General features: G+C 34.8%; 1 protein-coding gene across 4 annotated transcripts in view; it reads left to right on the forward strand.

The window, feature by feature from the left end:
* Positions 1–235: 235 nt before the first annotated feature.
* Positions 236–26,921, forward strand: part of LOC114243178 (uncharacterized) — a 276,284-nt gene continuing 249,598 nt past the window's right edge. Inside the window, exons 1-2 of one of the 4 annotated variants that reach the window (XM_089730435.1) lie at positions 236–494; positions 8,087–8,195. In XM_089730435.1, coding sequence (XP_089586561.1) covers positions 8,088–8,195 — 108 coding nt within the window. In that variant the 5' untranslated portion in view covers positions 236–494; position 8,087. The remainder of the gene's footprint in view (positions 495–8,086; positions 8,196–26,921) is intronic. The other 3 variants (XM_089730429.1, XM_089730433.1, XM_089730432.1) reach the window with 3 other exon arrangements.

Here is a 26,921-nt window from a genome sequence, read left to right on the forward strand (position 1 = left end):
CTAAAATTTGTCGTTCGACAATCGTAGACGGAGTACTTTTCGAAGTGATTAAGTGCCGGAAAAGTTGGGGTTGCTTCGCTACAATACCGCGAGCCATTCAAGTCGCGCACCCTACAACTTCACGTCGCTCTACGTTCCGAAGTTAACGCAAAGTTCCGCCATTTTGGAACATGCTCACAACCCACTTGTTTTATAAAGAAACTTTTTATTAATTCCTGTGGGCCGCGGAGTGTCTGTTAGATGTTTTGAGGTTATGCTAAAATACGAAACAGTGTTTTATGACTAGATAATTACGTTCTAATTGACCCTGTGACTGTGCTACCTTGAAAAAGTATTGTTTATGTGAATAAAATGTAATGTTTTGAAATGTAACTCTTGTGTGACATTTGGAATATGCTGTTGTAGATTGTGTTTACTTCTCTGGACGTTAAGAAGCGAAGGCTGGAAGTACTTCTTGACCTTGCCTGCTGCCCGGGTTCGAGGTTAGATGACAGGTAATAAGTGTTGAAGTTAGTTTGAATAGTTTTGACGGCCCGTAAAAAGTTGTGTCCGTGAAAAGTTTCCGTCAAAAAGTAATAATGAGTTGTCGATGTGTATACGTATGTGTGCTGTTACGAAAGTGTGTCACATTCGCGGTATTTATGTCGCTACCCGCTACGAATTTAGTTCCGTTTTAACTTTTTGTGCCCTATATGTTCAGTGTCATGAATATTTGTCCTTTATTATATTCAATTGTTTAGTTCATCTTATTGCACAGCGGTATGCATCTCAATTATAGTTGAAATGAAGACTGAAAATTTGAAATCACAAGAAAATTTCATTTTGTGCTTATTTCAATGAAGTGAACGATTTATAGATTTTTATTTTATATTCCAATAGTTAATTAGAGGGTTTTCTCTAAGCGCAATCTCTCTAAAACGAATGTTAAAATACAAGCTTATAAGTGTTTAGTATTAACAAGCGCAAAAGGGGAGATTATTAAGTTAAATCGCGACAAAGAAATTTCCCTAATTGAAAAAGAAAATGAAGTTAGTTTTTTAATGTGTTCCACAGTTTGAAGCACTGAGTTTAGCTCGTTAAAACTTATACTGACTAAAATCAGAGATGTAGAGGCGCGTTATAATGGTCTCCAAAGCGAACAGCCTTTGTTTTCGTTTTTACGTAGCTAATGTTATTTAAGTTTCCTCATTTAATTACGCTCCAATTTGATTTCGAACACGTCAATGGGTTTCAAAGAGGATTAGCTCAACTGTTCTAGCAAAAATATGCATTTACTTTTGCATATAGTTCCTATCAAACTAGCTTATGAATAAAGTAAAAAGCCCGCGTTATTGGGTCGTTTTATTGAGAACGCTATTGCAAAGTCATTTTTGCGGCCCGGCCCTGTCCATTGTAGAAGGAAAATCTTTCTACAGTCACGGCTCTCGATGGGATAACGCTGACAGTGCTCAACTACAAAAGAACGTAAAGCCAAACCAACTTTGAAACGTTATTAGTTCTAATCACAATAGCAGAAAGCGCATTTTCGTGAACCGGGAGGGAAAGCTATGAAACTTTGTTAAATAACTTTTCAGATAACTTGAACTCGGCGTATTTGCGGAAAGTTGTAAGCGGAATTCCACCGCGGGCTAATTCAATCTGTACCCGTTTGTAATAAATGTTGTTTTCGCGTAATGCCAATTGGGAAGTTAAGTGCACTTCGCAGAGAGAAAAGTTCTGGACTTCACGAAGCAAAACGCGAACTTTTGTAGAACATTTCAGTGTAGTTAGTACAATGTTATAATGGAAATAAGCACTTCAAAATGGCGTCTTCTGCCGCGGTTATAGATGTGTGCCTATCGATTCAGGGATGTTTCTGTATGATGGATGCTATACTTTGGACATTGTTTGATTGGAAAACTTTTGAAGTGAAATTATTTTGTTTCCATAAAAACATGTTACTGGATAAACGTCCTTTGGAATTTATGTTAACATTGTTTTCAACGTTACCTCTTAATTTATGTGCATAATAATTTATATTTTCATTATCGTACAAGACTCTGCATAAAACTGTTTGTAATAAAGTTGATCATATTCATATCGTTGCAAAGTATCAAAACATGTTGATAAAACAGAATAAAATAGCGTATCATTAACTCCATTATGCATCGCAATGCAATTTGAAAATGGAATCGATAACCACATTTGCTCAGAACTCCGTATAACCAGGCAAACGTTACTGTGAAGTGGCTGCATTGTAATTTGAACTTTAATGTTAGGTTGATAAAATTCGATTTGATTTGCTTTCAATTATTATCTCGAAACCAAATTGGCAAGTAAAACAAGCCGGTTAAATCATACTATTATTAAATTTCAACGTTGATTGAGTAAAGTTCGGTTTATTTCGTTACGTAAATCTTGCAGTAAAGATTAGTGATTATAAAAGACAGAATTAGTATTAATTTGATTTAATGTTCACAAAGAGTTCTTGTGATTCCAACAGCGTTCCGCGTATTTCCCACGTACCAAGAGCAATTTTCTCCTTTTTAGCTTCATAATGTGTAAATGAAATTCTAAGCATTTTCATTATAAAAATTTATCTACATTGTTTTTGGGAAAATTACGTGAATGAAAACAATGTGACCGATTCAGTTCTTTCGGAAATCACAGAGAGACAGTAGACAAAAAATAAAAACTCATAAAATGGTTTTTAGTATAGAACAAAAAACTGTATATATTTTGTAAAAGATTATCGAAATTAAATGCATACATTTTAGTTTGATTTATTAGTAAATACAACATTTGTTCTTACTTGCAGACTAGTATCCCATGACATTAAATTTAGAACAAGAAAATAACTGTTTGCAAAAAAAAGGGATTATTCTGAAACCACAAACCCACAATTTATTCATTCAATAACAGATTATTGAAACAACATTGTGAGACCAAACAAAAGTAATAATGTAATAGGAACATCTTAGTTACCAAATCAAAATCTACGGACAAAACCGAATTTCGGCCCGTCATAACTTTGGTTTATATCAGAAACACGCCCCGAGGGTTTTGTTAGTAGATTGTAAGATAAACAGCGAACAGTGAAACCGAATATGAATACAAAAATACACATGAACCACTTACATCTCCGAATATCGATTTAATAATTATTTCGAACCTGATTATTGAAGTACTTAAAGAAGAATACTTTTGTAATATGTAGTGTATTTTTAGTATAAAAACCATTGTCTTCACGAGCCTCAAATTAAAATAATTTTGAACGTTTTATTAAAAACTATTCAAATCAAATCATCTTTAATCTGGTTAGAGGATCCGTGAAGCAAAAATCTTAGTGTTCGAATTTCAAGTTTTTTTTCGTGCATTAAAATTAAACCTTCGCTACTGTTTTATAATGTTGAAATTCGTTTGTTTGCATCTTAAGTTAAGGCCTTACGAACCGAACGTGCATAAATGTGACGTTATTGTACCATAGTTTAGTTAGTTATCAAATTTACTCGGAAAATAATGTTGTTTTTTTTCCGTAGATACTACTGAGTACACGAACGTATGTAAATAATTAAATGGATCCGGGAAATCTACGAAACGAAAATAGCTTTGTATTCAGCGGGATTCACTGAAACGAAGTAATTTGAGTTAAAATAAATCGACAAAAGATATTATTTTTGAAATCATCATTTTGAATGATGCGTTAGAGCGTAATCTTATATTGCTGATTAATAATCACGGTGAGATTATTTGATCTACGCTCGAGTGAATTAATTCGAAAAATATATCATAATGTCTTCAAGGTAGGAAATCAATATAGTGGAATAAATGGGAGAATCTACACGTCCTCGGCTTATGTACGACTTAATACCGCATAGGTCGCGCTATATTTATCGGTGCCAAGAAAAATAAATCGTTAAAATAAACTCAATGATATTTTTCTTAAACAATAGTATGAACTCATAGCTCAAAAATAACAAAAGCCTATAAACATCATAGCGTGGAATCCACCACCTTTAGATAACAGATCAAAGTCCAAATTTCACTGTACATCGGCTGGTCTACCCTTCAAACCGGAAACTATGACTAGGTCTGGCGGTAGGCAGCGGCTTGGCTCTGCCCCTGACATTGCTGAAGTCCATGGGCGACGGTAACTACTCACCATCAGGTGGTCCGTATGTTCGTCTGCCAACAAGAGCAATAAAAAAATAATAGTAAAAAAACTCAGTGGAAACGGGCAGTATTCTGCCGGCCTTCGGTGTCTACTCATGCGAGCTTACAATACACCAAACCAGTAAGAACACAATTTTAATTAGTCAACGAACAAGATTTCATTTGACCAGTGTTCGCCCAATAATCGAAACTCGACCGCAAACATGTCATTAGTATTGCGACTTGAATATTGAAATAAGAATAGACTAGTTTTTTTATTGGTAACATGAATCACTGATACTCATTTTCATATTCATTTTCATTTTGCATAATCAATTTTGTGTTTAGTATTGCAACACAAACATTGAAATAAGAATAGACTAATTATTTTATTGATAACTAGCGACCCGCCCTCGCTTCACTTCAAAAACTGTATTTTTTTATTGATTTCTCCACTAGTAATGGATATTATTATACACATAAACCTTCCTCTTCAATCACTCTATCTACTAAAAAAAACTGCATCAAAATCCGTTGCGTAGTTTTAAAGATTTAAGCATACATAGGGATATAGGGACAGAGAAAGCGACTTTGTTTTATACTATGTAGTGATAGTGAAAATAAAACAAGTCAACAAAATATAGATAAAGAAAATTGGCTTAGAAACAGAGCAGAAAATTCTAAATCTAGCTCAGTATTTAAGTGATCTGACTACACAGTGAGTTTATTTAACAAGACATGCATTACATAATCTAACAAAGTCACGTGTTATTACGTCACGACAACTCAGCTATTTAATTGTCCAACATTGTACATTCAAGCACACTCAAATTTACTAGCTTCTGAATTAAACTCAAACAACTACGAATTATTAAAAGGTCGCTACATCGCTATACTTTGCTTAGGAAATTTCAGCTCTAATTTATCCTGTACAGAGAAGTATTTCGTGTGCAGCTACCTTCGTGAAAAGACGTTTTCAATTTGTAACAGTATATTTTCTTCTATTCCTTTTATTTGCTTTGAACAATAAATGATTGTCGGGTACTCAAGTGCTTTATATACGTGACTTCGGGTTATTATAGGAATGTAAACAAGCTTCGATTTTATTGGATAATTCATGGGTCGGTTATAAAACTTCGACTTTGCATATTATAAGGTCAGAGGAACCCTAAAAACTGGTGGATAGAGTAATAAAATGCAACGGAAATTTTCATGATCGGAATATAAAAATATATTTTCCTTTAGCAAAAGCGGCCTTTCTAGGAAGGTGAGGTACGTGAATTCAGAGTTATATTTTCAAGTTGTTTGCTCAAATATAACTTGATAAATGAGATCTTAATGTTGTTGAAAGAAACTCGTTTTGTTTTCTGTAGATTAATCTTGGAAATCTTACGATTGTAGATTAGTTAAAATGTTTATTTTACGTTATTCATAAATAGAACTTTGTATCGATTTGTTATTGTTTTAAATGATACAGGCTTGACCCTTGACATAATTTATGACAGCAGATCTTCAGTCTGGCTTATGTCCAGCAGTGAACGAGCATAGGCTGAAATGTTGATGATTTCATAAAGTTGTCAAATAAATTTTAACAGCAAAATTTGAAAATACGCAAATTTTAGTACGCATCGGTAGAAGTTATTTTTGGAAAATGGCTTTGATTTTTTTTTCGTATCTCTATAAAAAAACAGGACGGAAACATACCTTATGGTTGTTGACTGTGAAACGCTTTTTTAATATAATCTTAGAACACGTGCTCTCAACGCCTACGATTTATCCTGAGTTGCTACATCAACTACACATTGTTATTATAAACTAAACTCATTTACAAGTAGCTTAAGTTCAGTTTCCCTCGAAACGAATTCAAAAAATCTCAAATCATAATATCAAGGGAAATTCAAATTTATCTCTATGCTGCAAAGTAGATTTTTGTTGTCATTTTGATACATACAAAGCTTTATCGTTCTTAATGAATATAAATCAAGGAAAAATATTACTCGTAGCGTTTTTTTTAAAGTATATTATTGACGATCACGAATAAAAGAGAATCGATCAGACTTGAGGAAACTGGGAAAACATGTTTACTTTTTCTTGGAATATAATACTTCAGGAACGTCTTTCTTTACCTTAGAGCTACAAATATAAATGTAATGTATTACTTACTACATATATATTATAAAGTTCGGTCGAGAAAAAAAAGACAAGAGATAGTTCTTGTGGTTTCTGACACGGTAATAGATTTTTGCAATGGTTTTCTTGAAAGCAATGTGATACAAATAGGTACAATCGGAATTATGATATGCTTTAGATTGCTTAATACAAGCTAAGAACTTGCCGAAATGATCAGTATATAGCGTGCTTATTTAGTAGTTAAAACTCTGTGGTAGCTTTTAACACATCAAGGTTTACAATCTTTTTTTTTTCTTTTATATTCACATTTTTGCTTATCAATGTGGTAAAAAAATGTATTGATCTTTGAAGCACTCATCAATGGACACTAAACAAAATCATGAAATTAGTTGACAAACAAAAGAAGTAAGTTTGTTTGACTGAATTCTTTGTCTTTCCTTATGTAGTGATTTTTATAATTCATAAAGTTATTCATTCATGACGAGGTTCAAAGACTTTAGTGCAAAGTTTTAGCTTCAAAAACAGGAGCTCAACAAACTCTGTTGAGCTATTTTTGTCAATAAATGGTGGAAAGTTAATGAGCGCAAATCAGTTTGTCGTCGTTGATCTAATTGCTACGAAAGTTCGTAGGCCCGTAGCACACTTTTACTACGACTGTAGATACATACGTAGCATCAGTGTTTGTCGAGTTCCGACCGGAATCCATTGCATATTTATTTCTGTTTTACTAACGTTACGTGCGTTACGTAATCGGTGATCGTATCTTTATTTATAAAAGCGACTTACATAAAAGTAGTAAAATGTGATATCATCTGTCATGTCGTTGCTTCGACCTTTACAATAAAAAATATTTTTTCTTTTCTAAAAATTAAAGTGGTTAATTAAAAAAATCATTAATTAAATTTGAATTTTAATCAAAGGTTTTCCAAGCTTCTAGTACCCTTTACTTAAATATTACTAGAATGAGTTTTCATGAAGCCGCCCGTTATATTTCTAAAGTAGCAGTTTATTATGTTTTTGTTTTAATAATTGCATTTATATTTAGCCAGTAGGTTTTCAGTCCAAAATTAACCTATAATATTTGATATAATTATGGATATAAAATACATTAAATCAATAAAAAAAACATTACACACACTACCATGTATTTGACACACACACACGCATATATACTCATTATTTATTGTTAAAGTCTATGGTCAAACTGAGAATAGATTAATATTATTTGTCTATAGTGTATGTACTCTGTAGGACCTTGGCGAAATCTATGATTATAGAAGTATAAGTTGAGAATAGAATTTCAACCACTGGTCGATCATATGATTTTTTTTTTATTGCTTAGATGGGTGGACGAACTCTCAGACCACCTGGTGTTAAGTGGTTACCCATAGACATCTACAACGTAAATGCGCCACCCACCTCGAGATATAATAAGCTCTACGGTCTCAGTATAGTTACAACGGCTACCCCACCCTTCGAACCGAAACGCATTACTGCTTCACGGCGGAAACAGGCGGGGTGGTGGTACTTACCCGTGCGGACTCCCAAGAGGTCCTACCACCAGTGATTACGCAAATTATAATTTTGCGGGTTTTATTTTTATTACACGATGTTATTCCTTCACCGTGAAAGTCAATCGTGAACATTTGTTGAGTACGTATTTCATTAGAAAAATTGGTACACGCCTGCGGGATTCGAACACCGGTGCATCGCTACATACGAATACACCGGACGTCTTATCCTTTAGGCCACGACGACTACAAAATCAAACAAATGTGTACATTAAGGAAGTAAATTAATGTTCTTCGCTTTCGTTTACCCGCAGGATGTCACGCAAGGCCCGTCAGGGGTACAGCATACGTCACTTGCTCCAGTTGCCGAATGCACCGCGCAGTCCCCCCGCGCCCTCGCACCCGCCCGCTCCCTGTATCAAGGTCAGTGTTGTGTATTACGGGGTCAATACCCTCTAGTTCATTAGGTGTTTTCTATCTAGAGCGTATAGCCGACCGTTGTTATATCGTGAATGTAACCTATCAATGTTTCCCATACTACTAATTACAGGCAAGATAGACATTTAATGAATTGCATCGCCAAGCCTCAGATCTAAGGTCGAAATCCAACAACCATGTTGACTAACTATTGACTATTTATATGAAAAATATTCTAAATACGAAATGTTTAAAAAAAAACAAGAGAAATCAAGAATAAAATATTTCATGACATCACTGCAATTAATTGTGCCTGAACTCTTCCTTATAAATATTAAATGCTGCCTCAATTCATATTTGTGAAAATTCCGATTAGTGATAATAAAAGACTTCTTTACAACTTTTTTCTGTTGTTTTGGATAAATTAATGTTTCTCCAAACTCAAAGAAATATCTTCTAATAAACAATGAGATTGCATACCAATATCCTCTACACTCGTATTGCTCCACACCCGATCCCATAACGAGCGAACGGATTTATTAAATTGGAATCCATTGCTGCTTTATTTACGTTAACGTCTACAAATATTGATTCACCCGAATTGTTTGCGAACACGTTTTTGAGTAAATATTTGTTTTTCGGTTTCTATTTTTAAACCAATATTGGACAATACTTTTTTTTTAACCAATATTGGACGTTAGCATCGTCTTTGAATGTGGATGCACAACACATGTAAGGTTCATTATCGCGAAAGCCGTAATGTATTCGAAACCTCAAAAATCATGAAAAGAATGTAAAATACGAGATTAAGCTGTAAAGTCCTTTTAATTTTTCTTTTGTTTAATTGTTCACAAATTCAAATTCAAACTCAGTACAATTCTTCGTTTTAGGTGATACCTATTTTATTCTTTGATTTCCTAAGTCTTCAATTGTTTCTATCTATTGCGTAAAAAGTATGATATCATATAAATAAATATGTATTATATAAGCCGATTGTTCTTGTAAATGATCATAGAGTAAGAAAGAAAGCTTGTGAAGGCATGAATGACACTTACTTTCGAATTGAATCCTTATTCCATTGATATAGAGTCGAAACGTGTTGTTTTTTACATTAGATGGGTAGAGCTCTCGGCTCGCGGTGTTAGGGCCCGTAGACACTGGATGTGCTCTTAAAGTCCAAATTATATAATTTATATTTTTAGTATAATAAAAAAAAATGCGATGTAAACAATGAGCAAGGGTAAGTAGCAATATTTATGCATATGCACTTTTTCAATGCACAGACCAATGAGTGCACGAGCTCACGGCTTACCACATAGTAAGTGGTTACCAGAGTCCATAGAACTACTTCTAGTCCATAGGCCACTTCATAATTGATGACCTATTAAAAAGATTATTCACGTTTTGGCTTCAGGAACACTTCGGTGAACATTTGCGTTTTTACTCCATCGGCTTTATAATAACATGAATATATATTTTTTAAATATTTGTGCGATCCTTACGTTTATTACGTTTTTTCTTCAAAAATATATATTTTTTTTATCTTACAGTTCTAGACTAGACATGTCGACAACTAAACATTTCAATTAATTGTTGGGAGATCGGACGTGTTATGAAAATTATAAAACTAACAAATAATTGTAAAACTCTACTTTAACATTTTATTCACACTCGAATATGGCGCCTCTAGTGGCGACAACACTCCCACTTCATATTTGGAATCTTCGAAACGAACCACGTTGTTGAGAAAATTGTAGACTTCGTAGCCGTCTCTCAGACAAGGAAAATTCCCAGAAAATGAATTTTCAAGCAGTTCCCTTGCTTTATACTAGGTGGCGCTGTTTTCAAAAAATATCGGAATAATGTTGACGTTTTAATTTTAATCTTAATAATGTTATCGACACATTATAATGTAATACATTAAAAATATTCCTATATCAACTTAAAAGAGTTTTTCACGTTCTATTGATTGGGATTTCAGTATGTGGAATTAATTATACATCATTTATTTTAAGTATGAACGCCAGCTATGAACAGCTATAAGCTTAAGTTATTAGTAAGCTGCTGAAATTCGTGTCGTAATTTTTCAAGAAAAATACGTTAACGACATGCGTAAATTGATAAATGATTCAGGCTTGGATTAAAAGTATTGGTAAGTAATACAGCTAACAAAAAAAAAACGTTGAGATCTCACATTATCTTTCAAGTCCTATCTAAATTGCGGAGAGTACTATATGCTAAGCAGGGCTTGGCTCTGCCCCTGCTCGTCATTGTTGATGTCCATGAGCGACGGCACTTACCATCAAGTGGGCCGTATGTGCGACTGCCTACAAAGACAATAAAAAAAAAATATTTGCACACTAGAACTTGTTTTATGACAGCTACGTAATAATATTATGAACTGGTTTTTTTAAAACTCGGTTTTGATCGTTATTTTGTAAATGCATTTCTCAAATTGTGAATTATCATCAAATTATCACTATCACACAATTCTAGGATAATCTCAAGATGGAAACAGATTGCCCCTTATCACTAATTAATTTACCAAAGTGAATAAATAATATAATCCTAATATCATCTTACCAAAGACAACCACGTCAATTGTCATAAATAATTCAAAACGAAAGGGACTCAAAGAAAACTTTTCGTGTGACATCACGGAAGTTGGCCAACCAAATAGGTTCAATAAATTGTCCGAACAAACAAATAAATCAATCAATCCGAAAGGGTAAGAATTCCTATCCAAACGTGTTTAGTTCCCGTTAGTTAGACGGTGCTCCCCTTGCGCATTCCTGCCGGAAGTATGCGAGGCCATCTTTCAGTATTTATTTACAAAGCAAATAAACTATTTATTTATTGGCCGATCGCTTTGATCGTCCAATGGCCATCGTAAACATGCGATTGTCGATTCGGAAAAGGTCGGGCCAGAATTAATGTGGATGTCTAACATGAGATCTTTAAAATTATTTTTGCTCTTCTAGCAAATTTAAAATGTTTTTAATATACTTTTTTATGCTTGGTTTTAGATTTTCTTTGAAGGATAAAATCACTGATAAACAAAATTATGTATGTTTAAATGTATACATATATAGATAATAAACACCCAGACAAAGAGGAAACAAACGTGTTCATCACACAATGTTTGCCGGATGTGGGAATCGAACCCAGGATCCGCGCGGCAACAGTCAGGGCCGCTACCTACTTCACCATCGAGTCAGTCTGGAGAAACTTAATAAGTGAAAATTCTAAAATGCCCTATTTTGCCATATCCATGTTATACTAACATTTGGTGAAAGGGTTTCTTTTCACGAAACGTCTTATCGCGTGTACCTTGTAATAGGTACGGCTTCTGTTACGGTTTTGGTCCGCTGTCTTGTAAGAATCTCCCCTTTAGAAAACAACCTCTTACTCTCTTTTGTCAGAGAAATTTATGTGTTATATTTTATACTAGCCTTTATGCACGTCTTTGCTCGCGTTAATCTAGAAAAGAAAACCTCTCAAGAACAGTATTTTTTTCATAGTTAAAAGGTACTCTGTGTATTTTTCTGTACTATGTAAAAACTTTTATAATGGTCGATTGATAAGTTAAGACGTGAAAGCGTAATAAAGAAAAAACGTACTTATGCATTTATAATATTTAGTACGGTTTTACATTATCTGTTATGTTGTTACGTTTAAAGACAATTATAAACAACTGTAAGTGAATCACACAATTGAGACTTCGACCTCATACCTCAAAGTGGGTTCACGTTTCAACGGGCATTCACCTTATGATGTCTATGAGCTCTACAACTCTTAAGTAGTAAACATTACTATGGACATGGCAATCTACAACTCTTAATAACTAAAAAAACAAAACGATATGCTCTGTTTAATATGTGAAAAATTATTGTCATATAAGATCTTTATGAGTAAATGTAAATTGCAAATTGAAATAAATCAGTGAGATGCATTATAATAAAAAATTATCTTCTTCTTCTATCTTCTATCTTCTTCTTCTATATATATAAAAATGAATTGCTGCTCGTTAGTCTCGCTAAAACTCGAGAACGGCTGGACCGATTTGGCTAATTTTGGTCTTGAATTATTTGTGCAAGTCCAGAGAAGGTTTAAAAGGTAGATAAATATGAAAATGCTCGGAATTAAATAAAAACAACAATTTTGTTTTTCCATTGATGCACACTCCCCCCCCCTCCCCCGTCGAACGGATTCCTATTGTTTGCTTTTAGTGTATTTTATACAAAGGTTTAGGTCTTTTATTTATCGATTAAGGCACTACGAAGTCTGCCGGGTCAGCTAGTAAGTAATAAAAAATATATTTTTTAGAACCAATTTTTTCCAGTTATGTTATATGATCATCTGTCATCGATAATACTGAAAAAAAAACACTAAGTTATACTCTGTATTGAGTTATTCAGTTAAATTTATTAATCTCGTTTGGCTGTTTCTTTTATTTTTCTATCAAATTAAGCAAGTGTTAAGTGATTAAGTACGCAGCAGGAAGTCGGACGGGCTATTACACGAGGATTTGTTGAAAGTAACAAATACACGAATATTAGTGATGCGAAGCAAATGGATCGATAAATTATTGACATTCTTATAAAAATAGAAAAACTTTTTCAATTAAGATTAAATCTATTGTAATCCTAGTTTTATATGGTGGAATTTATGTTGATTCTTCTAAAAATATATAGTATTATATCAGGATACTTTTATTGGCTTAGGAAGAAATAGGACCTTTGATTAATTGACTTGTGGAGCCCAAACATGACATGAATGCCTTGTCCACTTGAAGACATAAATTCAAAGTTTTGGTTCTATTTGATGATTGGTTCTGGTAGGCAAAATAGGCTGGAAGGGAATAGGATTGGCTTGAAAGGCTTTCCGACTTGAGACTATAAAAAATAAAATTGAGTCTAACTCTTCTCATCCATCAATTCAAAAAGCCATTGGTGTTGTAATTTTAATGTCGCCAGCCAATTTAAATTATGCAATAGAACTCTTTATTACTGTCTCTTCCACAGTATATTATGTTCAAACATTACTTCTTTAATTCACAATTTAGATTGTAATCACCAAGGTAAAAGTTGTAAATAAATTTAGTGTAATGCACATAATAATATGTATTTCAAATTACAAATACTATTAAAATTTATCAGTGAAGTTCGTCAAATTTAATCGTTATTAATAGCAGTACTCTGACATACAAATTGTTCTTAAAATAAATTCGGTACATACAGTATTTCTGGAAATTATCGATAGCTTACCGCCGTCGCTAGCTACAACGCTAACCGGAACAAATTCAGTGGCGTGTTGACGGCTATATTTCTTAGTGTCGACCAGGCGAGCCCCTTGTAGGACGGTAATTTACCGATTGACCGTGTAATGTACGACTGAACGATTGAATTCTTAGGACTGCGTGTTTTATAGACCTTTGACCAATGATTTAAGAGTATAAAAGTTCTGTCCGAGACTTGAAGTTTAAAAATGCTATTTGTATCGAAAATGAGAGAATTTCTTTCTTAAAGATGATACGTACGATTCACTACACGTACGATAAGATGATACGTATGATTCACTGGTGGTAGGACCTCTTGTGAGTCCGCGCGGGTAGGTACCACCACCCTGCCTATTTATGCCGTGAAGCAGTAATGCGTTTTGGTTTGAAGGGTGGGGCAGCTGTTATAACTATACTTGAGACCTTAGAACTTATATCTCAAGGTATTCACTTAATACCAGGTGGGCTGTGGGCTGTGAGCTCGTCCAACTACCTTAGGAATGAATCAGTTAAATAGAAAAACACACATAAAACAAATAAACAAATGCATGTATGTACATTATACAATGTATCGCGTGTAGAAGTCACCGTTCCGAAGCGCATTTTAGCGTTCTTTATTATACCCGAGCGGGCACTTGACTGTAAACGCTCGTAAAACTTGCGAATCACGCTGAAATCGCTCGCAGCCAGTATCGACTACAGAAACGATATTTCGAATTAATTGTATGGGGCGTCGCGAATCGTTAAAATGGCCTGCTTGTGTTTGCTTTACAACCGTATAAAATAGCATCTAAAACTATTTGTTTCAATGTTGGAAGTTTAACGAAGACTTGCATGAGAACTTTTGTATGAGATTTTCGACATCCCGTATATTTTAAAGCAGTCATGCGTTTCGTTTAGAAGGGGGTACGTATTTTCTGCAATGTAACCGAGACTTCGATCATAGGTCTCAAAGCGGCAGCATTCATACTGACACCCACACCTATGGACTCAACCCACAGACACAGCCCACTGACTTTCTCGCCGGATCTTCTGAGTGGGTCGCGCTTCCGATCCGGTGGTAGATTCTGCGAAGCACTGCTCTTGTTGCTAGGGTCAGTGTTAGCAACTCTCCGGTTTGAGCCCCGTGAGCTCACCTACAAACGTTAGGGCGAAGCTGAAATAGCCTCTTAAGGCTATCAGCATAGGTAGGAAAAAATAAAAATAAAACTTAGAAATATCTGGAGGTAGGTGGCGGCATTTACATTATAGATGTCTATGGGCTCCGGTAACCACTTAACACCAGGTGGGTCGTCAACTCGTCCATCAACCTAAGCAAAAAAAAATGTCGTGAATCACGAGCTGCGTTCACGCCAAGCGGACACATGAGCCCGTCTACGATTCTAATTCAATCAAAAAGATTTAATGTTTGTCCTACATTTTAACCAGGCAGACCAAAAAACATCATCAGACTTGATTATAAACATGAATCCTTTCCCGTCCATGACATTAAAGAAGATTTCCTAGTAATAAATAAACGATACGATACAGAATCACATTTTCGGATTTCACATTTGCTGTTCAATTACCAACCATTATTCCCCAAGTAGGCCCTGATGACATAATACTACTAAGGTTTGTAATGTCGTAATTTGTAATATAAATGTAAATGTGTGTGTATGTGAATGTGTATAATGATTTTTCTTTTGTTCCAATTTTAATTAAAAAAAAAAAACATTTTTGTTTCGGATAGGTAATCAATGATTCAGCTTTGTATATTAAATAGTACTAGAGGTCCCGCAGTAGTCGAAATTCGACTATAATTAATTGGAATTGTAAGTTTGTACACTATTATGATTGTATTTTATACTTCTATAATCACAAATTTCACCAAGACTACACTATAAATAATATTAACAAACACAAACAATATTTAATCTATTCTCAATTTAACAACAGACGTCAAGAACAAAAGTTTGACAATAAATAGTATGCATGCGTGTGTGCGTCAAATACATGGTATGTAGTGTGTGTAATGTTTTCTTTATTGATTTACTGTATCTTTTATGCATTATTTAAAAAAAAAATTAGCATTGTGCACTTCTTCTCTATATTCTCTATAAGTGTGGAAAATTTCATACTCCTCCGTCCGCGCATGTTTCGTAAAAAGGGATACAAAGTTTTTGCTTCACGTATTAATATACAGATTAAAAAGTCTAGTAAAAGCCGTACTTTCGTCCGTCCCCTTTGTTATATTAAAAAATATATTTTTTAACGTTTCGCAAAACATTAACACTGTATTCGGTTTTATCGAAATATCTGCGCTTTAGTTCGCAATAGTTGTACCGTTTTGTCTCAAGTCGCTTGGATCGCGAGACGTGACCGTCCACCGCAGAATTCCAGCGTCCTAACGAGTTTTTGAAAAGACCCCCTTACAGGAAAACCATCTTAAAGCGATTTGCACTTTGTAACCATAATGTTTGTCTCCCAGAAACTAAACCGTTATAACAATGAAGTATATTCTTCATAACTTCAACCCAATATTCTTATCGGGCAAACTTGTTACTCATATCAACCTTAAAGCTTTCATACTGCATATGTAATATGAATGTAAGCTTAGATCCAGTAGTACAGTTATCCAAGTTAAAATTGTAAACAAAGACTTAAACGGATTAACTTGAATGAAGCGTCTCAGCACTCGCTATCCGCCGATGATCCGTCCATTAAGTATTCATCTCGCGACATTAGTGGCAGCCGTTATTAAAACCACCTGTAAATCCCACACTCCTCAGCGATGTGACTTGTCTACGCACCACACGTATAGACAAGGGGCCCGGGGGTCTGTCCCTTCCGCCTCCGTGACTTTTGTCTCGAATCTCAGCGCACGTCTTGGACATCGGGGACCCGTCTTACAGAATTAATAATAAGCCAAGGAGCCGGGTGCGGTTTGGGTCGCAATGTGCCGAAATTTCTAACCCTCATTAAGGGTCTTCTGCACTCACCGCGCGCCCCAAACTTCGGGCATTCGCGCTCGCGTTTGCCTGTTGTTTATCGGTGTTGCCAACATCTAGCTCCTTGCGGGTTTTAATAGGCGAATTAAGAATGTTTTCAGAGTCTGTGGTAATTTATTTTACTTTGTCACTTTATTTGCGTTCGCTTTGTTACGTGCTTGGCATCAGTTATTCTACAACCACCACACAAGCAGCTAAACCGAACTGAAAGTCATTCAGGATTAGCTTAATTATAATATAACTTCGATTCTTTCCAAGCCATCGTGATACATACATATATCTGTGTCAAGAGGACTAGGAGATGGAGAGTTGGTGGTGATTAGAGTCCGTGCTAGCGCGGTTTTTCCTCATTACTAATCTGTGCATTAGTCATCAAGGCCATGCAGCCTCGTTTCTAATGCATCAGTCAATTGTATTCTTTTTTGTCCCACAATTCCTTGATATTCAATGACCTGGTCACATCTGATCGTCTTTTACTAATGGTTAGACGTGTTATGATTCCATGGCTCAGCTTATTTTTGCAAAACAGTCATGTTCTCTGGTTTTAAAACATGTTATATAAGACAACTGAGAATGCATGTATTATCTTGGGTAATGGCTTATATATGATGTCTATGAACCCCCACTCCAATATGTAGAGCCCAGCTCAGTTAGAACAAAACCTAACGACAATTTAAGAACTTTTTTGTTGGGGTTTCGTAACTAAATTATAAGAGAAAAATAGCTTTCGTATATTTATGAAAACTTTTTGCAATTTACACCTTGCTCAAGTGATTTTGGCTGCCAATATTCCTCAACAAAGTAAACATGTTAAATCATAATACAGAAATACTCGATACGAACTAATTTATTTTTAGTATTTAATAATAATGGCCGACTTAAAATAAATATAAAAATTTAAAAAATCTCAAAATTTTGCTGTTTGTATTCATGTTGATGTATATGGCAGTAGCGATTTATCACTTATTGTAATAACATATGGATTCCAATATTTTATACGACATTTGACAGTGAAATCATATTGTCATCAGTTATGTTGAGATTCGTGTCACTACGAGCCTCGGGCAAGAATACTGAACGAACAGCATTCAACACTTCGAGCAAAACTATTCGTATCAAAACCCCCTTCGAGGCTTAGCTCTGTTTCATTCATGTATGTTTGTATTCCAGTCGTTTATAAGTCAAGACTAGAGTTTTACTTTAATTAAATTAAATGTTCACGATTGACTTCCACGGTGAAGGAATAACATCGTGTAATAAAAATCAAACCCGCAAAAATTATAATTTGCGTAATCACTGGTGGTAGGACCTCTTGGGAGTCTGCACGGGTAGGTACCACCACCCCGCCTATTTCCGCCGTGAAGCAGTAATGCGTTTCGGTTCGAAGGGTGGGGGTAGCCGATGTAACTATACTGAGACCTTAGAACTTATATCTCGAGGTGGGTGGCGCATTTACGTTGTAGATATCTATGGGCTCCGGTAACCACTTAAGACCAGGTGGGCTGTGAGCTCTTTCATCCAAATAAGCAATAAATAAAAATATTATTTATTCTTCGTAAATAAAATACTTGTAAATTAAACTTTTATAAATACACAAAATATTATTTTAATAACCTAAAAGTACATGTTATTATCCGCAACACGTCACGTCAGATTACAGAAATAGAGTTATCAGCAACATGCTTCGTCAAAAAGTACAATACTTACTTTCAGCTGCAAGCATCGTCATAAGTAACATATAGGTCCACGCTAACAGCAATGCGCGCGTAGGCATCGGCTAGTCAAACAAGCCACTCTGGATCGCACCCGGCCCGAAAGTACCCATTACGATGCACATTACCATGCTGCTAGCATTGCCATGCTGTATGGCAATGGATAATCTCTGAACCAGGTATTTCTTTAATTAATGGTGTAATTATTCGTTTTTTGGCTCAGTATCACTCAATTCAACATCTAATAAAGTATTACTTTCATTCCTGTTATAGTTTCTCTTGTTCTCATAATCCTCGTGTTGTTTATTAAGCCAGTATTTTCCTTCACGACGAAAACGGCTACCTTTAATTAATTTTTCACAATTTTTGCATGGTTTCATTTTATCAACTCTGACTCTATTATCGGTGTTATCTAATTAATTGTCGTCGGAAATATTGTCAAGGTGTTTTTTCTTTCAAAGTATCAATCTTCTATCCCGTCCTTGCTCAGTACAAAACTGATGGCCAAGGTATTATTTTCGAGAACAATATAATTCTAAGCTCCTTTCCGAATTTAATATTGGGTTGCTTCTCTATTTCTAACAGTTAATGACCGTGGATACAATACCACAGGATCGAGGTTCGACGCCCGGTTCAAAATAATATCGTTGTTAAATTTGTTATGGTACTAGACGTTCCGTTATATTCCAATAAAAAGCTAGTTAAAGGACAAACTAATAAAAGGATATTAAACAAGTGAAAAATATTCATCGATCAATTAGTATGTAGCTGTTACTATAGTTAGTATGTTACTTTTGCGCTCCATGGAATGTAAGACTTCTTTTTCGTTACGCTATTTTCAAAGCAATCATGATCCTTATTACGGCTTGGTATCACCTGTATGCTGTATCTTGCCATCTGCTTCTATTTTAGGTCAATATGCTACACTCATAAACAGGCCCTGACTCCTTACGCACTGATGACAGGTTGCTCAATGGAGTGACTTTCTCACCTTGAAATACGACCGAATAAGGTTAATATACAATGTAACACATAGCTGAAAACCTGATGCTTAAAACTCCAGATGCTTATATTCCAAGCTAAGCACGATAACGATAAGCATTTAAAACGTAGTCAAGCCGTTTATTGTTGTCTATTAAATTGGTATATTAGCTCCAGGCTACTGCTTGGTTACCGGAGCCTATAGACACGCCATCACAAAGTGGATACCGCTTATCTCGATATTTGATGTGAGTATCAGGCGCGTTTAGAGCAGGCGCGAACCAGTTTTTCTAATGAAATACGTACTTAGCTGATGCTAACGATTGATTTCCACGGTGAAGGAATAACATCGCGTAATAAAAATCAAACCCGCAAAATTATAATTTGCCTAATTACTGGTGGTAGGATCTCTTGTGAGTCTGCACGGGTAGATACCACCGCCCTGCCTATTTCTGCCGTGAAGCAGTAATGCGTTTCGGTTTGAAGGGTGGGACAGCCGTTGTAACTATACTGAGACCTTAGAACTCATACCTCAAGGTGGGTGGCGGCATTTACGTCCTAGATGTCTATGGGCTCCAGTAGCCACTTAACACCAGGTGGGCTGTGAGCTCGTCCACCCATCTAAGCAATAAAAAATAAAATAAAAATATCAAAGGTCCCCAGAATTTCAACTTCGATTAACTCAAATCAAAATTTAAATGAAAGAGTAAACAGAAAACAAACAGTACACAAACAATTAGTCAAAGTACATTACGTTAACTATTTATATTTACGCGTACTTACAATAAAATAATACTATTATCACCAATACTGTACTTACTATTAAATGCCGTTATTAATTTTATTTTTACTTATCTTTCAAAACACTTTTAGGTTTAGCTCCCTGTATATACATTATAACCTATAAATTATGATTGTGTGATGTGAGCACGTATTTTGTCTCCTTTTGTGTTTATAGATGTTTAACACGAAACGAAAACTTTTACGTTACGTGCACAATTTTCTTGGAGCATATAAGTAAGCAAGACACATACAGAACTCACTCGCCCTTTCGAATCGAAAGCGGAAAATCATAATAATTTCACGACGAGTTCGGGTTGAAATACATTTAGGTAAAATCGAGAGTTAATTTTAAATTTCAATTACTTATTCGTTCGACGCAGCACACTCACGTTTGGGGCTCCATAGGAAATGAAATAACACTTAAATATGATTTACGTTAGAAAATGTATTATAATTTCGTTATAAGACATTGTTTTCTTGGGTAGTATTAAGGCGTTTTGTACGAAGCCGGATCTCGGTTTGATGAATGGCTTTTAATTTTACTATGAATGTATTTCGTATGCGGATGCATCACGAACATGATTTATTACAAGATTCCATGATACTTTGATAACTATTTTTACTGAAGTTTTAAAACAAACCCCTCATTGTTGCCGGTGGCCATAAGTAAGCTGTTGTATTGTTGTATCTTAGAAACGTGTATAGGCATATTTATGTTTACTAGAGGTCCCGCAGTAGTCCAAATTCGACTTTATTTAATTGGAATTGTAAGTTTGTACACTATTACGATTGTATTTTATACTTCTATATTCACAAATTTCGCCAAGACTACACTATAAAAAATATTAATAAAGAAACAATATTTAATCTATTCTCAATTTGACCACAGACGTCAAGAATTGGCCTAAAGGTCAAGATACCAGGCCATAAATTCCAAAAAAAAAGTCGTCAAGAACAAAAGTTTGACAATAAATAAATAGTATGCATGCGTGTGTGCGTCAAATACACGGTAATGTGTAATGTTTTCTTTATTGATCTAATGTTTCTTTTATGCATTATTTAAAAAAAATATTAGCGTTATGCACTTCTTCTCTATATTCTCTATAAGTGTGGAAAATTTAATACTCCTCCGTCCGCGCAATTTTCTTAAAAAGGGATACAAAGTTTTTGTTTCACGTATTAATATATAGATTTCCTTACCCTTAAAATTAATATAGATTTATTTTTTAATTAAGAACTAAAGTAGAAACACTATCATGTGGTCGTGTCTGGCAGATGAAGATAGTATATTAGCGAAAGCAAAACGCATGAGTATTTCATTTTTATTCTACTCTAAACGCATAAAAAGTTACATCTTTTTATTCTAAAAATAGACGACATTTGATACTAGCTTCCCTTGACCAAGATTCACTTGACGAACGAAACAAACAACGAATTCATTTTTAACAAGCATTTCTATAAACGTAAGTTTTTTTTATCATAATATATTTATTTATTTACTAGCTGACCCGGCAAACTTCGTAGTGCATAAATCGATAAATAAAGGACCTAAACTTTTGTATAAAATAAACTTAAAACAAACAAAAGGAATCCGTCCGACGGGGGACAAATCAAAGGAAAAACAAAATTGTTATTTTTATTTAATTCCGAGCATTTTCATAATTATCTACCTTTTAAACCTTCTCTGGACTTCCAAAAATAATTCAAGACCAAAATTAGCCAAATCGGTCCAGCCGTTCTCGAGTTTTAGCAAGACTAACGAAGAGCAATTAATTTATATATACAATAGATAAATAAAATCACAAGCTCAAGATTAAGCCGAGTTCGCCTTTGTACATGTACACTTATATTGGGTCATTTAATTTTAGTCTATGTGTAACAACAAAAATAAAGCTCTATAGTTATTTCAACTTTATAATTACATTCATTATGTAGATAAAATAAGTTTTATTCCATTTACAGACATGCTTTACGTAAACAGACCCTTAAGACTAGATTATTCCCTCCATTAGCTTTATTGTACATTTAATGGGCCTAATTACCGAAACGGTCCAGTCAAGTATCAAGTTTCTTCAAGAAACGTTCCCGAAACTCGGAAGTTTCATCGAATTAACTCAACGAAATCTCCGCGTATTATTTATAATAAATCACGTACGGCCTAAGAACGGCTGCATAACAAATTTTATTTCCTCTCAAAATCGTAGGTCCGAACAAAAACAGTACACGAAAGTTGGGCGTTACAAAGGCGTCCTCCCGTGAATTTATATCGCTCGGGAACAAGAAAACAAAAGTGGAGTCGCGCCAAAGGTACATTATCTTAACAAAGTACAGCAATTAGGTACACGTTCCACATCTGACTAATAATTTAAATATGATAAAACAAAGTAAGTCGCTGAGGCCAAGAATAAGGCGGGTCTCGGGTTAACTTATTTATAAATTCTAAGACGTTACGGAGAGGAGCGTCGGCTCGGTGTAACCCTCCCCCGTGTAATGCAATAAAAGGGGCCACTCATATAAGTATCGTCGCTTTACGTGCGCAGTGATAAAGGCTAATCCGCCGCTCTTCAAAAGCACTGATATTTGCTTATTAGATTTTCTCAACGTAATCGCATCAGAAGACGTCCTTCAGAGATATTTTGGAAAATGTCCGAAACCGCAAAACTTTTAGACAAATGTAAACAAAGGAACAGTTTACAGTCATCAATATATCGTCATCTCGAATTAAAACTGTATAATCTCAATACTTACTAATTTTACAGGAGAGTGTTGTAAAGGTTTAATTCACTTCACTTACTAATATACGTCAATTACTATTATATACATGATGATATTTTTAATATTAATCATCTTTGCAACATTTATTTTTTATTTTTTACCAGTTAGTTACATTATCTGTCTTTTAAAGTAAGATAAAATTATGTATTAATTTTGTTGAGCATACCGCCCACCTGATGGTGAGTGGTTACCGTCGCCCATGGACGTCAGCAATGCCAAGGGCAGAGCCAAGGCGCTGCTTACAAAAGGATTTTTTAGTAAATCTATATACTTATATATAAAAATGAATTGCTGTTCGTTAGTCTCGCTAAAACTCGAGAACGGCTGGACCGATTTGGCAAATTTTGGTCTTGAATTATATGAATTAAGTAAAAATAACAATTTTGTTTTCCCTTTGATGTGTCCCCCGTCGGACGGATTTTTTTTTGCTCGTTTTAAGTTTATGTTATACTAAAGTTTAGGTCTTTTATTTATCGATTGAGGCACTACAAAGTCCGCCGGGTCAGCTAGTCACAAATAAAAATGGATAAGGCGTAGCGCCGTCAAAAAATTTCCAAATCCTTCAGTCATTTACAAAATGTTATTTATCTACAATGTTTTTCGTTCTGATCTTGTCCAGACCGTATATCTCGTGGACGACCATTGTTCCACGCCAAACCCATTATCAAGTTAACTCTAAGATCTGCGATATGAATTTGGCCATGCGCTCCTCCAAAGCCTTCAACTCGAACAAAAACACTCAACTCGGAGATCAATGGGCCACAATCCTGAAAGCGTAAGGAGCTGAGAGCACGTTCAAAGCTATAAAATTACAGATCAAAACTCTATCGACCCGGTGCCCTTTATTCAAAGTCAACGGAGCGCACTATCAAAGAAAGTCGTCTTAGGAGTTAGCGTCTTAGGACCAAGTTTGTCGGCAAGGGTTACAAGATGCGGGCACTGCGGGGTACGTTTTTGAATGTAAATAGTGGTGTTTTAGCCCTCGTATGAATTAAATTTAAGTAATTAATGGGCGCTGCGTTTCCTAGTTAGGAGAAATCGACGACCACTCCCAGTTTAAGCTTAACGTTCCATGTACAACGAACTTTGCTTTATAAATAAATATTTATATCGCTATAGCAGATGACTTTTTGTCGATTGCATTTGTTTTTGAAGTTATAAATCTTCAGGCGCGTTATGAAAATTGATGAGAGTGAAATTTTACGATACGCGCGCACCGTGACACAAAATTAACAGAATGAAGTTGCCCACTAAATCGCTCATTACAATACGACCGACGTAACTTGGCGAGTCTGAATATAGCCGCAGGTGAATTTTCCGAACCGTACCGAGAATTACCGAATTTATACGATGTCAAAAAAAGGGATGTCCAATATGCGTGTTTGAGGATTTTGTTTAATCGTTTTTTTTTTCAAATCGATTAAAATTTAAATAAAAAAAAGAAATAAATTTAATAAAAATAAAGTATAACTTCTTACGCGCGTATACGTACCCTTTTTTTTTAACGAAATACGTAGGTACCACTACGCTGCCTATATCTGCCGTGAAGCAGTAATGTGTTTTGGTTTGAAGGGTGGGACAGCCGTAACTATACTTGAGACCTTAGAACTTATGTCTCAAGGTGGATGGCGCATTAACGTTATAGATGTCTGTGGGGTCCAGTAACCACTTAACACAAGGTGTGCTGTGAGCTCGTCCACCCAGCTAATCAATAAACAAAAAAAAACACAAGACACGTACACAAGAGTTAAATACAAAGCCTACACATATGTACATACAGAAAATAAATAAATAAATAACATAAATATGTTTATTCGCAAATGATGCTTGATTCAATTAATCAATGTATTCAAAGCGGAGAAAATATTTGATAAACGAAAATAAGTTAGAACCGCTACGATGAAAGCGTTACTTTTATAATGAATATTTTCAATAGGCTTGTTCAATTTGAAATAAACAGGTAATAAATAGCCCTTTATTTTAACTTGACCTACTTGATACGAACTCCCGAACATTAAGCGAAGATTATAATCTAAATAGGATTCATATTATTAACATTCCAATTACAAGTTCTCTGATGTTTTTTGTCAAATGTTCAAAAATGTTCAAAACATTCAAATGTAACATTTTTATTTTTGTTATTATGTTTATATTTACGGCCAAACTATGACACTTCGAAACGTGTGAACTTGATATACCTAATGATAATAAAACGTATTATAATTTAGATTATACGGAACGTGAATTTTCAGCGGTTCCCGCACTAATTTCGTATTAACCCTATTGCCAGCCCATGTGGCCTAAGGGACCGTACGGGTCATTATTAATTATAATGTGTGGAGCACCGTGGAGGCGCTGAGGGTTACAATTCTGAAGAAAGGGTCGCTATATTTTAAGAAGTCGCCGTCATCTGGTCATAGAGGAATGCGAGATGTTTACGCACGTGCCTAAATTATTTATTACCATCAAATTGTACTTGTGCGTGGGTCTCGTGACAAATTATAGTCGTAAATAACGTGAACTGTTTTGTTTTCAAATTGAATTTAATATGGAGACATTTTAACTTCATGACTAATGTTGGAATAACGTTTATTATATTATAATTATGTTAAAAATGGTAATAAATTATAATGTGAATAATTGTTTTATTGAGTTTTATTATTGATGTAAACGGACAGTCGAGTTCACAGTCTGGCTAACGTTAAAGGATATCTGAGCCAATAGATATCATAGTGGATAGTACCACTTATCTTGATATAATGAAGTATCAATTGTATTTTACAGTGGATTTCCCTCTCTTCAAACTCACGCATGACACCGCAAAAGCAAGCAAAACGATATAATAGCCAATAGTAATATTGCTATAAAATTTTTCCGTCTTCATTAAATTCCCAGACGGATTATAAAGCTAAACTATCTTGTTCGAATTACCGGCGTACCTCGTGCTTACACTCTATTGTACAAGTTGGAGAGCCTCAAGGAAACCGAAGCCTCTAGAAACTGTAGATACGTCTATCGGCCGGTAACACGATCAAACCACCCCCGAGATCTGACTCTGTAATCGACGAGACGCCAAAGTTATCTTGCAAGGCGTTTCAGACTAGCGCTTGTTGTCGACCGATCGTAGTTTATTTAAAGCGTAAAGTTAATCTTACAAGCTTTTATGCAAAAAGACAAGATCGTGACTAATAAATTTTGAATGTAGTTTTGAATGGTTAAATGGCCCACAAATTACATTCATCGAGTTAAGTTTGGTGGGATTTATAAAATTCATTTATATTCTTTGACATTCTAAATTTAATAATAATCTAATAATGAAACGAATGTTTTTTTTAAAGTTATGTCGACATATTTTATAGTGAATACTTATTGATAGAATCAATCCTTGTATACTCATTAAAACCGAGATAAAATCCAACCGTATATATCTATATATTAATACGTGAAGCAAAAACTTTGTATCCCTTTTTACGAAAATTGCGTGGACGGAGGAGTATGAAATTTTCTAAACTTATAGAGAATATAGAGAAGAAGTGCACAATGCTAATATTGTTTTTAAATAATGCATAAAAGATACATTAAATCAATAAAGCAAACATTACACACACTACATACCATGTATTTGACGCACACACGTATACATACTATTTATTGTCAAACTTTTGTTCTTTTACGTCTGTGGTCAAATTGAGAATAGATTAAATATTGTTTGTCTTTATTAATATTTTTTATAGTGTAACCTTGGCGAAATTTGTGATTATAGAAGTATAAAATACAATCATAATAGTGTGCAAACTTACAATTCCAATTAATTATAGTCGAATTTCGACTACTGCCGGACCTCTAGTATATTGAATTCCATTATTATTCAAGTGATCCACCAGTCAATGTCAGTGCGAACCGGTTTTTGTTACGTATTAAATATTCAAAGAACAAGACGGGTCGTTTCAAGTCTCCCGGGTTGAAAAGACCGAGCGTGGGCACGACTAGGGTTAACCCGTGAGCATTCATGCGTCCCTAATTTCCGATTTGTCGACCGAAGGGTTGACTGATTAGCATCTGACTTGTCAGAAAGCATCAGTCTTGTCCGTGACGTCATATCTTGCATGAATATAATCAATAGTAAAATAAATGGCTAATATCAATAAACGCATAATTTACGTGCCGTGTCGTGAAGCAGTAATGCGTTTCGGTTTGAAGGGGGGGCAGCCGT

The sequence above is a fragment of the Bombyx mandarina genome, chromosome 10, assembly GCF_030267445.1.
Source record: "Bombyx mandarina strain Sakado chromosome 10, ASM3026744v2".
Classification (NCBI taxonomy): Eukaryota; Metazoa; Arthropoda; class Insecta; order Lepidoptera; family Bombycidae; genus Bombyx; species Bombyx mandarina.